This window comes from Schistocerca nitens, chromosome 8 (genome assembly GCF_023898315.1).
Source record: "Schistocerca nitens isolate TAMUIC-IGC-003100 chromosome 8, iqSchNite1.1, whole genome shotgun sequence".
NCBI classification, from domain to species: domain Eukaryota; kingdom Metazoa; phylum Arthropoda; class Insecta; order Orthoptera; family Acrididae; genus Schistocerca; species Schistocerca nitens.
This window is the reverse complement of record NC_064621.1, coordinates 126,070,237-126,086,816: the sequence shown is the minus strand read 5'-3', so window position 1 is coordinate 126,086,816 and position 16,580 is coordinate 126,070,237. Positions and strand designations below refer to the sequence as shown.

Genomic DNA, 16,580 nt, shown 5'->3' with positions numbered 1-16,580 from the left:
CTAATACTTGTGTTGTTAACATGGTGTTTTGTTTCATATAGGTGGGTAGCTATTGCTGATGTGTGGTATTTTTTGTTTTTTAGTGCTGCCATGTGTTCCTTGAATCTAATCTCAAATGATCTACCTGTCTGGCCTATGGAGAAGCAGTCACAGTCCAAACATTCAATTTTGTACACACCTGTGTGATGAAATGGGTTTCGTGTGCCAATGTTGTGGGGTAACTTCTGTCCAATCTTGTTGTCTGTTGCCGGCCGCGGTGGTCTCGCGGTTCTTGGCGCGCAGTCCGGTACCGCGCGACTGCTACGGTCGCAGGTTCGAATCCTGCCTCGGGCATGGGTGTGTGTGATGTCCTTAGGTTAGTTAGGTTTAAGTAGTTCTAAGTTCTAGGGGACTTATGACCTAAGATGTTGAGTCCCATAGTGCTCAGAGCCATTTGAACCATTTGTTGTCTGTTGTAAAGGATATGCTTATGCCTTTTCGTTTGAAGACATTGGCAATCTGATATGAAATGTTACCTAGAAAGGGGATTGTATGGAAGATGTTATTTTCTTTTTGTTTTTTGTGTTGTGATTGCTATCACGAAAGTGCGATGGTAGCTTCTCACCTGGATCACGAAAATCCTGTGAATTTGGTTTGATTTGTGTGCTTGTTTTGGAGAGTTCCTTCGTTTACTGGTGAGCTCTGATAAATTTCACCGGGAAGCAGTTAGTCTTATGGAGAAATCTACCAGTCTTATCGCGCTGTCATTTTCTGCCACCGTATTTTTTTTTTTTGTTTTTTTTTTGTTTTTAAGGAGATAGTGTGGAGAATGTGAGAACGAGATGAGTGTAGTTATCAGGGCTGTGATAACAATTGTCCTGAGACATGCAAAGTAACTGAATTGTGCTGAGCACGGGCAAGTGTGGTGACTGAGTGGTTAAATAATTACATAAATGTGTAAGATAGTGGTCGCAGCCGTTGATACATTCAAAGGGTTGTTATGAGTCGAGTCGGTACATTTTCTTTTCTTTTTGAGTCACCGGTTCCTCCATCAGCACGACAGTTGCTAGAGTCCAAGTGGTTAAATTTTCGTTATTTGTGGATATTTGAAGGGTTTCCTTTTTGATTTAATTTGTTCTGATCCAATGCTTATATTGCTTTCATGTGTTTCATCTAGCTTAATAATTGTGCTTGTGAATCCTGAAGCTTCTACGGACGGCTGACGAGCGCTATGTATGACATGGCTCAGTGGCCCCTTATTACAATCAATCCTTAAATTCCGTCAACAGATGACAGTAGCTACGCCCACTAGCTCTGGGCGTGCTGCCTAAGTGTGCTATTACTGTAATTCTTGAGACAACGTGCAGCATTACGTACGTGTAAAATTTATGTCTTTAAGTGGGTCAAAAGGTAATACATTTAATAAAATCCTGTGTAAGGTTTTACTTAATTTTTAACTTAGTTACTTTCTTGCAGTTATACTATAAACTTTGTCACAGTAAGAGCTCTTTATTTGTAGCCACAGTAATTTTCTGGAGTTTAAAACTAATTGAGTGTTTCAAGGCTTAAATGAGAAGTTGCGACAGAGTTTTCTTCTGAAATACTCACTTGTTTAAGTCCACTGTGGATCAATTAAATGTGAAGTTAACATCCGGTTTATCCTACAGGAAATTTAGTCTGTGATAAATGTATTTTAAATTATTATGTGTTTATTAATTACCCAGTCCCCCACCACTCCACTACCTAGCTCCTGGCTATCGTGACATTTCGACTAGATCCCCTACATCTTCCATGTCGACTCTCGTTTCTTCTTCTATCACGTCGTCAGACACGTCCTCAAATTGGACGTTGATGTTTCAGTTTTGTGTATGTATTTTAAATCACATTTCTACAAAGAAAAAGAAATTTTATGTAAGAGTTTGTTTATTGTAGTCACTCAGAACAATTATAGGTCAATGATGAAAACGAAATAATTATAAAAACTGTCGATTCCTTAAGTACAAACAACATTTACTTGTAAATATTTAATAATACTGAAATTATTAAGTACAAAATAAAGAAAATCTAACTTAGTACGCAAACAGTATTTCAGCATTGTAGTACAAAACGTTTTGTTACATTAATATACTTCAGTTCACTAAGCATTTGGTGCATATAACTTTGGAAAGCATTTCAAACACACTTCCTTCGAAAGTACCACACTATGGTGAACACTGGTTAACACCTGTGTAGGGAAGATGTCTCTTCATTTTCTACAGTGTGAAGCTGGTTTGATGAACCCTCTGCCAGGCACTTCAGTATGATTTGTATAGTAGCTGTGTGGGTGTAGAATGTTGACGCAGTTCTCCTCGTGTTTTTTGCTCCTCCTACTGCTGCTAAGTAGGTAATTCCGTTTCTCTGCCCATCAGAAACAACTTCATTCACCCTAATAATATTCGATACATGGCTATTAGCAGTTTCCTGACAACGTTTTCTATGTTATATTAGATTTAGTCTCCTTGAGAAATATTATTCTTTGCGTATATTTACTAGAGTTCATTTTGTAAATGACACAGACGTTCAATGCGCAGACATTTAAAGATTAGAACACATTAAGGGGCCGTGTGCTTGTTTTGGGCCCAACGCTTTACTTGCTGCATAAATGTCCTCATTTATCCAATCCTCCCTTAGTGCAGTTGTAGAAAGTCACATATTTTTATGGGCATATGTATCTTCATTTACGTTGACGTTACGTTGTATGGTTATATTACAACTAAACGCTATGACTTCCTTGCAGTGCACAACACATTTGTCTCGTAAAACCAAGGAACCAGTTTTAGTGTGATCAAAATTTTCCTTAGCACAGCGTCACAGTTAGATAACAGTCTTTATCAGCTGCAAAAATTTCCTTTCATTTCTGCCAGCATGTACCTCTGTGGTCACGAAATGGAAAATTTTGTTCAGTCAAAAACGTAGTGAATTCTACACTCATATCTGTGGTTATTGGGCAGGAGCTCAGCAGGTATTTCACGTTTATTTTTGCGTAATTCCACAGTCTAACACATACGTCGCGACGCTTACTGCTGTGAAAACTGCTGTCATCTGAGAGTTGGTGCGACACTAGCACATCAAGCGGTGAGAAAGCAGCCGTAAAATTAAAGTCAGTTTTTAATTATTTTTCTAGTTAATTAGCGGAATAGTTTCTAAATTTTTGCGTTCTAAACAACATTAAATTAACAGCCGATATGAATGATCATGAAACATATGTAAAAACAGCCGACTCTCCTTCGTTCAGTGACATAAACTACAACTTAATTTTGATGAAATACTTTCGAATATGTTTATAATTGCAGAGTACTCCACTAAAAAGGAGAAAATATAAACACATATTTCACGCATAAGGGAAATATATTTCTTTTTTGTCTGTTCGTATTATGACAGGCACTTTTAATGACACGTAACATTTTTTAGGGTGCTTAATGTTTCGCACAGTCTTGCGCTTAACTCGACTTTCTAACGCATATTTGTTTTTGTAAACGTAATTACTTTGTTCCAAAAGCGAATATGTTGAAGATTCTTTCCGTTTGTGCCTCAAATGCAGCAACAATTGTGGAACTGGTTTCTTTTATGTTGGGAAACACTTTTATTATATATACGAAGACAGTAACTTGTTCTCGAAAGAACAGTTACTGTTGATGACCGTGCCGCTTTTCCCTGGAATAAATGATGACTAACTAAAAACCTCAGCTGCTGACAGGTTTTGTTGATATACCTCGATGTGGACAGCTGAAAATGTGTGCCCCGTCCGGGATTCGAAACCGGGATCTCCTGCTTACATGGCAGACGCTCTATCCATCTGAGCCACCGAGGACACAGATGAATAGCGCTTCCCGTGAGATTCTACATATGTATTGTACCTTATAGACATTTGCCCACTCACTCATTACTTAAAAGGCTACCCAGCCATTGACCTTCGTCTGTGCGAATGCCCACAGGTTGCCCAACTCTTACGGGAATCGCCTAAGCGTGCGCGAGTAATGAGTGAGTGGGCAAATGTCTATAAGGTACAATACATATGTAGAATTGTGGACAGTTGGGAATGTGAGTCTCACGGGAAGCGTGCAAGGGATAAGTCCCTGCAGTCACGCTATTCATCTATGTCCTCAGTGGCTCAGATGGACACATCAATTTCGAGAAGACGTGACTCAACATATTACCAGCGAGGCGCAGAAGGCCTCTGATCAATTACACACACACACACACACACACACACACACACACACAACACAACACACACACACACACACAAGTAAAAATAAAAATCAAAATAAAAACAATAAAAATAAAATTCAGAAAAAGGAAGATTTTGTTTTGTTTGTAAGGCTAGCCCTAACCTTGACTTCTCATATTTCCCCTGGTATATAGGTAGCTCTCTGGAGTAGGTTTAGTCAGGAGCCAACGCCTGAAGTGGACCAGATTTTTTTGTTATAGGATGAAAAGTGGCGGTGGCACTTAGGGTTTTTTTTATTTGTTTGGTAGTTCCATTTTATTAAGGGACTTTCTAAAAAAAAAAAAAAGATGGATAGAGCGTCGCCATGTAAGCAGGAGATCCCGGGTTCGATTCCCGGTCGGGGCACACATTTTCAGCTGTCCACATCGAGGTACGAGGGCTGTCCAGAAAGTAAGTTACGATTGATCACGAAATGAAAATCACAGTGAAAATCAGAAATGTTTCATTTGTAACAGTTAGCTACACCTTTCAGCTACTTCTCTATGTAGTCGCCGTTCTGACTCAGACATTCGTCGTAGCGTTGTACCAACTTTCCAATACCCTCATCATAGAAGGCAGCCGCCAGTGCTTTCCGCCAATTCTCTACGCTGGCCTAAAGCTCGTTGTCTGTGCCAAAATGTTGTCTTCATAGCCAGCGGTTCGTTTGAGCAGAGATGAAACTCAGTGGGAGACAATTACGGGCTGTATTGTTGGTAACCAAACATTTTCAATTGAAACGATGCAGGAACATCTTCATTGCCCCTGCAGAATGAGGCTGAGAATTGTCTTGAAGAAGAAACCGCACGACAGTTATGTAATGTTGGTTGCATAGCTTCAGGGGAAAATTCTCACCAGGCCCTCGTACTTGGCAGGAGACACTATTTTCTATAACATCTTTACGCGCTCACTAAGAGCTCAGGAATGAAAAGACCGACATAATTCTACCTAGAGTCATACTAGAGACACTGCCCAACACATCTTTGCAAAGCTTTATCGGATTTTCATAGTCGTTTCCATTTCGCGACCGATCGTAACTTACTTTCTGGACAGCCCTCGCGTATCAACAACACCTGTCGGCAGCTGAGGTTTTTAGTTAGTAACACTTTTATTGCTTTTGTTCTTTTATTTTCTCGTCTGTTAGGTTTTTGTTTTAGTTACAGTTGTGGTAGCTTATCGGCTACGTTGAATAACGGAGATATTGCATCCCACACACGTTACCTATGTTCCGCATTCACTGATTTGACTGGTATTGTTTTTGAGTAGATGGACGATGCCTTTCTGCAAAATATCAAGCCTCCTGCTGTTTAATAGCATTTTTTTTTCTTAAAGGACACGGCATTCTCCAATACCGTAAATTTTTCTAGGTTGCAAGAAAATCTTAAATAAACGGTTCTGCAATCTAGCGGTTCACACTTCCTAGGATCGTTAGGAAACCTAAAAAAATACAAATGTGGCATCTTCTTGTTGTTGTCACTGCAGTTTATTGTCCTACAAATGCTCCAGTTTGTAAAAACCATTTTACAGATCAATGTGAACAATTACGATTCGCGTTCGCTTTCATTAAGATCATGACAAACTCAACAATATAACTTCGTGGCTGCATGGTGCGCTGCAATCGCAGTAGGTAACAAAATAGGGACGTGGCATGATTGCTATGTTAGACTGTGGTAACACTCTCGCTAAAAATAACAACAAAGATCAATATTCTGGCGAGTGGTTATGATTGTCACAAATGAATGGGAGAAAACCACTACGGTGTAAGTAACATTTTTTGAAAAAGTAAGTAAAGTGCACTTCAGAACCTGAACGAAGGGATACACTTTAGTAGCAGAAAGATACTGTCACCCGTTAACTTCTGCCATCTAGCGGCATGTGGTATAATGACATTTAAAGAATCAAAACGGATAGCCAATGTCAGTATGGTACAAGCTACACATGGTTGACGCTCCCAAGAAAGACGGGTTAAGTTCTCAATTATTAACGGATTCTCGTAAAAAAGTGAGTAATTCTACCTTTCAAGATATTCAGTGCTGTTCAGAAACGATTGACGAAGATTTATCAGATAATTATTCAGTCGCAGATGAAGTAATGTTCCTGATCAAGGTAATTAAAGGGAATGCCTTTTGTCTAACGTTTTAGCAATTGCGTAACGTTATGTTCCCAAATTATTAATGACTTTTGAGGAAGATGAAAATGACATGAACTATTTTTTAGTTCACTACCACACTTTATATTAGCGTGATAACGTCTCCATCTTACCAACAAAAATTATGCTCCTCATGAAAAATATTGTCACGAAAATATTGTCACTTACACTGGTGTGTTACTGATATGCGTAACATTTTTAAGGTACGCTGACATTCACTTGAAGCACTTACATTCGCCAAAATGACATGATTGTGAAGTGAATTTTATATGTGAAACAGATTTTTATATTAAATTTCCTGGCAGATTAAAACTGTGTGCCCGACCGAGACTCGAACTCGGGACCTTTGCCTTTCGCGGGCAAGTGCTCTACCAACTGAGCTACCGAAGCACGACTCACGCCCGGTACTCACAGCTTTACTTCTGCCAGTACCTCGTCTCCTACCTTCCAAACTTTACAGAAGTTCTCCTGCGAACCTTGCAGAACTAACACTCCTGAAAGAAAGGAGTGAGTACCGGGCGTGAGTCGTGCTTCGGTAGCTCAGTTGGTAGAGCACTTGCCCGCGAAAGGCAAGGGTCCGAGTTCGAGTCTCGGTCGGGCACACAGATTCAATCTGCCAGGAAATTTAATATCGGCGCACACTCCGCTGCAGAGTGAAAATCTCATTCTAGATTTTTATGCTGATTTTCGCTTTATATCGGCCCTATGTAGTATGTCTTCTACCCAGACGCATCATCTCAAGATGAAAACGAAGATAACAGCAACCGACAAACAAAACATAAGAATGGCAAAATGCAAACTACAGCTGAAACATTTTGCTTAGAAGCACGTCATGCAGAAACTGGAGGAAACATTGTTCCAAGAAGAAGAAACAGAAATGTGGAGTCCTGGAAAGTGAATAACGGAAAACGCTAAGGACTCTTGTACAAGAAAATACATCTACAGGAGGAAATGTTATGAGTGGGAGAGTCATTCAGCCATTTCAACGTACCTGCCGATATGAATAAAAGACATTCTTATAAGAAAAAAATGTTCAAATAAGTGTGAAATCTTATGGGACTTAACTGCTAAGGTTATCAGTCCCTAAGCTTACACACTACTTAACCTAAATCATCCTAAGGACAAACATACACACCCACGCCCGAGGGAGGACTCGAACCTCCGCCAGGACCAGCCGCCATTCTTATAAGAAAGACGAATTATCCATGAGTAGTATTGGAAAACTGGTTCTTTGCAGCAACAAACGCCCTTCATAGTGACATGTGTTTCATCTATCGTACCAACTCGAAACTAAATAGTAGGAAGTCAAAAACACAAATTACTGTGATTAATCTGGATGGTAAGCGAGTGTGTAAGGGGTTCTTCCTTAAGGCACTAACTAGGACCTATAAGCAATAGTCGGTTTACCACATCTGCATTAACCAAACCAAGAATGGTAAGCATATCTCCTGTTGACAAACGTGATAAACATGCTCAGAACCATAAGCGACTGAGTAAAAAGCGTAACTTATTACACAAGTCACTATTCACGTAAACATAACCCTAACAGGAAATACACTCCTGGAAATGGAAAAAAGAACACATTGACACCGGTGTGTCAGACCCACCATACTTGCTCCGGACACTGCGAGAGGGCTGTACAAGCAATGATCACACGCACGGCACAGCGGACGCACCAGGAACCGCGATGTTGGCCGTCGAATGGCGCTAGCTGCGCAGCATTTGTGCACCGCCGCCGTCAGTGTCAGCCAGTTTGCCGTGGCATCGCAGTCTTTAACACTGGTAGCATGCCGCGACAGCGTGGACGTGAACCGTATGTGCAGTTGACGGACTTTGAGCGAGGGCGTATAGTGGGCATGCGGGAGGCCGGGTGGACGTACCGCCGAATTGCTCAACACGTTGGGCGTGAGGTCTCCACAGTACATCGATATTGTCGCCAGTGGTCGGCGGAAGGTGCACGTGCCCGTCGACCTGGGACCGGACCGCAGCGACGCACGGATGCACGCCAAGACCGTAGGATCCTACGCAGTGCCGTAGGGGACCGCACCGCCACTTCCCAGCAAATTAGGGACACTGTTGCTCCTGGGGTATCGGCGAGGACCATTCGCAACCGTCTCCATGAAGCTGGGCTACGGTCCCGCACACCGTTAGGCCGTCTTCCGCTCACGCCCCAACATCGTGCAGCCCGCCTCCAGTGGTGTCGCGACAGGCGTGAATGGAGGGACGAATGGAGACGTGTCGTCTTCAGCGATGAGAGTCGCTTCTGCCTTGGTGCCAATGATGGTCGTATGCGTGTTTGGCGCCGTGCAGGTGAGCGCCACAATCAGGACTGCATACGACCGAGGCACACAGGGCCAACACCCGGCATCATGGTGTGGGGAGCGATCTCCTACACTGGCCGTACACCACTGGTGATCGTCGAGGGGACACTGAATAGTGCACGGTACATCCAAACCGTCATCGAACCCATCGTTCTACCATTCCTAGACCGGCAAGGGAACTTGCTGTTCCAACAGGATAATGCACGTCCGCATGTATCCCGTGCCACCCAACGTGCTCTAGAAGGTGTAAGTCAACTACCCTGGCCAGCAAGATCTCCGGATCGTCCCCCATTGAGCATGTTTGGGACTGGATGAAGCGTCGTCTCACGCGGTCTGCACGTCCAGCACGAACGCTGGTCCAACTGAGGCGCCAGGTGGAAATGGCATGGCAAGCCGTTCCACAGGACTACATCCAGCATCTCTACGATCGTCTCCATGGGAGAATAGCAGCCTGCATTGCTGCGAAAGGTGGATATACACTGTACTAGTGCCGACATTGTGCATGCTCTGTTGCCTGTGTCTATGTGCCTGTGGTTCTGTCAGTGTGATCATGTGATGTATCTGACCCCAGGAATGTGTCAATAAAGTTTCCCCTTCCTGGGACAATGAATTCACGGTGTTCTTATTTCAATTTCCAGGAGTGTACATGTCACTGGAGTTATATATCTCAAAAACGTATAAGCTTTATACTGATAAGTGTGAAGAAGAAAATCTTTTGCCAGTGAAGACCTGCATTTACCGTAAGATGTTCATTTCTGAATTTAATCTGTTATTCTATAACCTAATAAGTGACAACTGCAATAATTGTGACAGATAAGAAAATTTAATCAAAGCGGAGGTAGACGGCATTAGAAGAAACAGTCTAATGCTTGAGAGAGAGCTTCAACTAAGAAGAGACGATCAAGCAAGAGGCTCAACACATGTAATTACTTCCGATTTTAAAAAAGCATGGCCAACTCCAACGCTAACGCCTTGTGTTATGTACAACAAGAGAGAACCGTGTTGACATTTAATCTTGGAATAATAACTGTAACCCAGATCACACTTTCGTATGTATATACTCGTAGTCTGAGTATATAGCTTCACATTCCCCTTCCGAAATAGATCATGCTTACTGTAGTATGTAAATTCCTTTCCATCTGAAATTAAACATATTATTGCCTTCAGTGATAGCTGTGGTGGGCGAAACAGAAATCAAATAATCGCTATACACATACTGAAACTATTGATCATAAGTTTCTCATGCCTCGTCATACTTACCTTGACACTACTGCTGATTTTTCTCACATCGAGAGGAAGAAAAAGAAAACTCAATTTATACTTGTACCAAACGAGTTGGATGAAGCTTGTAAAAATGCCAGGACGACATTTCATGTGCATAAAATGATTAAAGATGGTCTTCTATCTATGGAACCAATTGCAGAACTTCTGATCAATAGAAAAATAGACACTGAGAAGCAAAAGGTTAACTGGTTGACAATGAGATAGGTGCAGTTCGGAAAAGATGAACGGAGGGATTTCTTCTTCAAGAAAAGTTGAATGAAGACATAAAATTTCGAAAATTAAACCTTGAGTGTCCATGTAGGCCTGATATCATACTTGAACATCGTCCACCTCTTCAATATCGACCAGTACGTTTGCAGAAAGAAAAAAAATTGATGAGTTGATGTCGTTGCTACAGTTTATTCCTGCAGTGTACTATAACTCCTACGAGAATCTATTAGCAACACAGAACTCGGATCCGACCAGGACTTTTTAACCATCCTTGTATCACGGTAGAGCTCAACAATATGTTTCATACATTCGCAGTACATCTCCCAGCCAAATGATTCTGCACAATCAAGTAATGAAGAATGCCACCCTGATAATTGTGAAAGTCAGCAAATGAATGAAAGTGAGTAAGTGGAAGGATGTATTCATTAGAAGCACAGTGATACAAGTGACGTTCTATGAAGACATTTTGAAGTCATAATGGTACAAGCGAAGTTTATTAATTTTTTTAAGCAGTGATGCCTTACACCCTGGACATTTAGCTACTTACCTTCTGTATGTACTTTAAGTGAAAAAATTGTGAAATTTCTTATTTCATTTTGTGTAATCTGTAACTTTATATTAACATTGAAACGTTTAAGGTCGTTTTTCTTGGAATAACCTTTATGCTATTTGTACCATTCTGACCTTTACCCATTCAAATCTTTTACGTGAGTAACAAGATGTTTAAGAACACCTGAAAGACGATTAGACTGCCTGAACAAACCGCCAGACTGCATTTTTGCGTACCCCTGAAATGCGTGCAAATAGAAATTTCTATGGTCTACTTTAGCAACCACCTGTGATTCCAAATTTCTTTGGCTTTTTAGGCAAATAATGCATAAACAGCAATGCTTTCGAAATGAAGTGAGTTAATATTCACTCGTCAGATATTCTGTAGGAGAATATGGTTCCATGTTTTTATTTTTTTATTTTATTATAAGAGTAAGAAATTCTCAAACAGCAAACAATAGACTAACAGTATCAGCTGTGGTGGTCAACATGACTAAAATTAATGGACAAATTTCTTCATTTCATATCACATACATAATACGTAAATACCAAATACACCACTATTTGACTTTTGTAATTTTCACTATATTATTGTTGCACTATACAATATATTCTAAACTAGTTTTATCGTTGTATCCTGCTTTTGCACATCTGAACACTTGGTTGCCCTAGCTCCAGGTGAATGTGTGGTAATAATATCGTGTTTTTTAGCAGGGCTCCTTTGGCTAAATGGCTGCTCATTTTATTTGATTTTACCTTTCAGATCAAAAAAAGGAACCATTATTCACAGTGACCATTTCAACAACAAGAGTGGTGATAATATCTGAACATGTTTCGTATTCACTTTTTTTAAAAGCGTATTACGTTTAAGATCAGAGAAACCTCAGAGATTCATCATAATCATCGTCGTTGTCGCAATGTAATTCTGCAAGAATTATCAGGCCTCTAGTCATCTTCCTTACAACTAAGAGAAGAAGACAGGTATATAGAAAACTTTTCAAAAATGATTCTATTAATTTAAGAACAAAGGAATAAATATTTAATTCGATCTTCTGTAAGCTATATTTTGCGAAAGAAAACACTCACACGCATTCAGTCACGCATAGCAACACAAGGATGTGAACACCTACGTCAATGTCACAAGCACAATAATGGCGGTTTAATGTGAAACAGTAATATCAATAATGACCCATTTACACTGTTCCAGACATGTATGCTATTTTAGCAGTAAAATGCGCGCATGCAGGCGGCACAGTTCGTATGTTCTCTAGTTGTCCACTCACTCTCAGAAGGGTCAAGACTGAAATGACCATTAAAATATTCCGACAACTCTTACCACAGAACCTAGCAAGTTTTGTCACTCCCATGGAGCTGGTGCCTGGTGTGGACTGTACCGTGTGTCAGCAATTGCGTCTGTTTGCAGCAAAACAAATACGTACATGGACAGTGTGACGAATCTTGGGGCGCCACTATGCCATCTATGACACAGATGCCTAGGTTGGTATTAGCAGACGTATGTTGGCTATACTTCATAGTCGTTTGTCCCTTCCCTCTCTGGAAGCGGAAGTGTTTATGTGGTGGCGGACAGAACATGGAAAGGCGTGAGATGGTTGCTGATCGGTGCCCTGAGACGAAACGGGTTGTTTGCTCTCTCAGGAAGACCTTTTTCCATTCCTTTCAGTTGTATGGGGCTTGGAGGCGGTGCAGTGACTACTGTGCAGTGACTATCGTGCGTCTACTCAGGTATGAAGCATGGATTAAATCCATGTATGCACCTGACTGAAAGAAGTATTGTGTCTTGGTGTGGGTATAGCATCATTTTCTAGTTGCTATTCAGATATCGTGCGCCGAGAGGACTTGACTAAATATTCTGTCCTAGAGTTGTATGCGACGACGGACTTTGCCTGATTGTTGTATGATTAAAACATTTTCCAATTCATGGCGGGGTGATATATCAATCAGCGATAAATATTTTCAAGAGATAAATAGTTTTGGCTGCAAAAGATGCTTTATTATTTTATATTTTGTCAATATTGCATTTCGCCTTGTTTAAGTATCTACTGAGGTCTTATATGTATTTGAAACGTGACTTCCCATATACTCAACACTATTTTATACCAGGGCACCACACATAGTTCTTACGATATTGACAATGGTGATTGCCTTCTAAGACATTTTCATGGACGGCAGCCTATGTATTTAACGCCTGTTGTGCCAGTCAAACAGAACTACACTATGTGATCAAAAGTATCCGGACACCCACAAAAACACACGTTTTTCGTATTAGGTGCATTGTGCTGCCACCTACTGCCAGCGACCTCAGTAGTCATTTGTTATCGTGAGAGAACAGAATGGGTCTCTCCGCGGAACTGACGTACTTCAAGCGTGGTTAGGTGATTGGGTGTCACCTGATCCATACATCTGTACGCAAGATTTCCACACTCCTGAACATCCCTAGGTCCACTGTTTCCGATATGATAGTGAAATGGAAACGTGAAGGGACAGGTGCAGCACAAAACCATACAGGCCGACCTTGTCTGTTCACTGACAGAAACCTCCAACAGTTGAAGAGAGTCGTAATGTGTAATAGTCAGACTTCTATCCAGACCATCACTCAGGAATTCCAAACTGCATCAGGATCCACTGCAAGTTAGGCGGGAGGTGAGAAAACTTGGATTTCATAGTCGAGCGTCTGCTCATAAGCTACACATCGCGCCGATAAATGCCAAACGACGCCTCCCTTGGTGTAATGAACGTAAACATTGGACGACTGAACAGTGGAATGTTGCGTAGAGTGACGAATCACGGTACACAATGTGGCGATCCACGGGCAGGGTGTGCGTACGACGAATGCTTGGTGAACGTCATCTGCCAGCATGTGTATTGCCAGCAGTAAAATTCGGAGGGCGGTGGTGTTTTGTTTTTCATGGAGGGGACTTGCACATCTTGTTGTTTTGCGTGGCACTATCACAGCACAGGCCTACATTGATGGTTTAAGCACATTCTTGCTTCCCACTGTTGAAGAGCAATTCGGGGATGGCGATTGCATCTTTCAGCACGATCGAAAACCTGTTCATAATGCACGGCCTGTGGCGCAGGGGTTACACGACAATAACATCCCTGTGCTGGACTGGCCTGTACAGAGTCCTGACCTGAGTGCTATAGAACACCTTCGGATGTTTTGGAACGCCGACTTCGTGATAGGCCTCACCGACCGAAATCGATACCTCTCCTCAGTATAGCACTACGAAAAGAATGGGCTGCCATTCCCCAAGAAACTTTCCACCACCTGATTGAACGTATGCCTGCGAGAGTGGAAGCTGTCATCAGGGCTAAGGGTGGGCCAACACGATATTGAATTCCAGGATTACCGATGGAGGGCGCCACGAAATTGTAAGTCATTTTCAGCCAGGTGTCCGGATACTTTTGATCACATAGTGTATCTTAAACAAGGCGAAACGCGTTATTGGCAAAATATAAAATAATGAATCCTGTTCTGCAGCCAAGACTGTTCATCTATTCAAAAAGGTTTTACGATTATCTTCAGCGTCTTTGAATTGGACGGACATTTTGATGTTGTTCAATAACTGTTCGATAATTATTTTATAACTGAAGCCTTGTGGAATGGCACATGGTTGACGAGCAGTTGGTTTGTTAAACTAGGGTCGGCCTGGTTGGCCGAGCGGTTCTAGGCGCTACAGTCCGGAAGCGTGCGACTGCTACGGTCGCAGGTTCGAATCCTGCCTCGGGCATGGATGTGTGTGATGTCCTTAGGTTAGTTAAGTTTAAGTAGTTCTAAGTTCTAGGAGACTGATGACCCTAGAAGTTAAGTCCCATAGTGCTCAGAGCCATTTGAACCATTTTTGTTAAACTAGTACTAGTTTCCTGTTGTTAACATTCCGTTGTTTCAGGATAGCCTGTGACTTTTCCTTAGGTGCGTGTTTACTTGTGGACTGAGGTTCCAGTACCAACACTTAAGTGACGCCGCTATTCTGATTGGAAATATTTGGGCTCCTGCCAAGAGAAGCGTCATCCCTAATTATTGTCTTTGTTGTAATTATTCTCCTTAATTGGTTAAAATTCTTCTTTATTCGTTGATTATACACAAAGCGAATACTGATGCTCTCGGTTCAATTCCCCTTCTGACTTTGGTGTACCAGTTTGTCCCCTATGCTATAATACTGAAAACAGTGCTGAATTTAAATTAAAAATTTAATAAGCGTCTTGTTAGGTCTTGAATTTTGGAGTAAGGCTATCTATGAACGCTTAATGTTGCAATATCGAAGACAGTGCAGATATTTAATCAACTGTTATTCTGTCATTGTCATCATTTTTTGTTTCGGCCTAATATTTTCACGAGCCTAAGTAGTGCAAATCACTGTAAATCAAATTACATTTCTTTTTCTGTTATCAGTAAATGGATACTGCTACAAAGTTAACTCAGTCAGTCGGTTCCACCCTTTTATTTATCCTAAGAGCCAGCCTACAGCCACACTACTGACTGTCAGTCCACTTGACACGGTAACAGGGTACGAACCGACGACCGCTCTCGACACTGAGGTAACATTACGTCGTCTTTTCAGACGAGTCTAGTGTCTGTGTGCAGCATTGTGATGCACATATCTGTGTGTGGACGCACTGGAGTGACCGAGCGTTGCCAAACGTCATTCATCGTCAACAGGCCCATCGTGTGATGGTATGAGGTGCTATAGAGTACACGAAACTATCACCACTTGCTCCCGTAACCGATAATCTGGACAGCAGCTGTTACATTTGAGACGTGTTAAGGCCCTGGCCTACCTTCGAGGTTTCCGTGATATTACTTTACAACAAGATAACGCAAGAGTGAATGTTGCCTGTACCGTTCTGGCCTACCTCAATACAGAGATTGTTACCCAGGCGAGCACATTCCCCAGATTTTTCACCAAATGAAAATATGTGATCAAAGGGAGCCGAGAAACTAGTAAGCCACCGCTCACAAACCACTACGACTGAGTGACGAGTGACGTAGATAACTGCCATCCAGGCCCTGTTCAACTCGATGCCCAGCTGCGTGAGAGCTGTTTACGCTGCCAAACGTGGCAGCTCTGTGTACTAATACACCCTATATACCCCTAACCCACTTACAAACTTTGTAATGCGTAGGTATAACAAATAAAAAATTTCGCAATTTGTTATCGTTGTCGGTGCTGCAAATTTATTGGCTAGCAACGTAGTGATCCGCGACTTACCTCATCCGAGAGAGCACGGTCATCATCTCTGACAAGGTCAGCAACGTCTGCGTCCCGTAGGAAGGCCAAAAGTTCTTCTGAGGACCCATTGTCGCCCCGGTAGCCAATGGAGGCCGCCAACCGGAAGGCTCTGTCCCGGGCTGTCGTGGCCACTCCCCGCGGACCAAGGGCGCTGCTCGACTGCATGATGGCCCTCTGGAACAGACCTAAGGACCACCAGGACTGCCACATTCTCTCATTTATCGCGATCACAAAGCTATGTTACCATGAAACTACACTAGTGGCCATTAAAATTGCAACACCAAGAAGAAATGCAGATGATAAACGATTATTCATTGGACAAATATATTATACTAGAACTGACGTGTGATTACATTTTCACGCAATTTGGGTGCATAGATCCTGAGAAATCAGTACCCAGAACAACCACCTCTGGCCGTAATAACGGCCTTGATACGCCTGGACATTGAGTGAAACAGAGCTTCGATGGGGTGTACAGGTACAGCTGCCCATGCAGCTTCAACACGATACCATAGTTCATCAAGAGTTGTGACTGGCGTATTGTGACGAGCCAGTTGCTCGGCCACCATTGACCAGACGTTTTCAATTGG

At 42.0% G+C, this 16,580-nt stretch overlaps 1 protein-coding gene across 2 annotated transcripts in view; it reads right to left on the bottom strand.

The window, feature by feature from the left end:
- Positions 1-16,580, bottom strand: part of LOC126198895 (acetylcholinesterase-like) — a 186,445-nt gene that overhangs the window by 96,441 nt on the left and 73,424 nt on the right. For both annotated transcript variants that reach the window (XM_049935514.1, XM_049935513.1), the window contains one exon: positions 15,970-16,175. In XM_049935514.1, the coding sequence (XP_049791471.1) occupies positions 15,970-16,175 (206 nt within the window). The remainder of the gene's footprint in view (positions 1-15,969; positions 16,176-16,580) is intronic.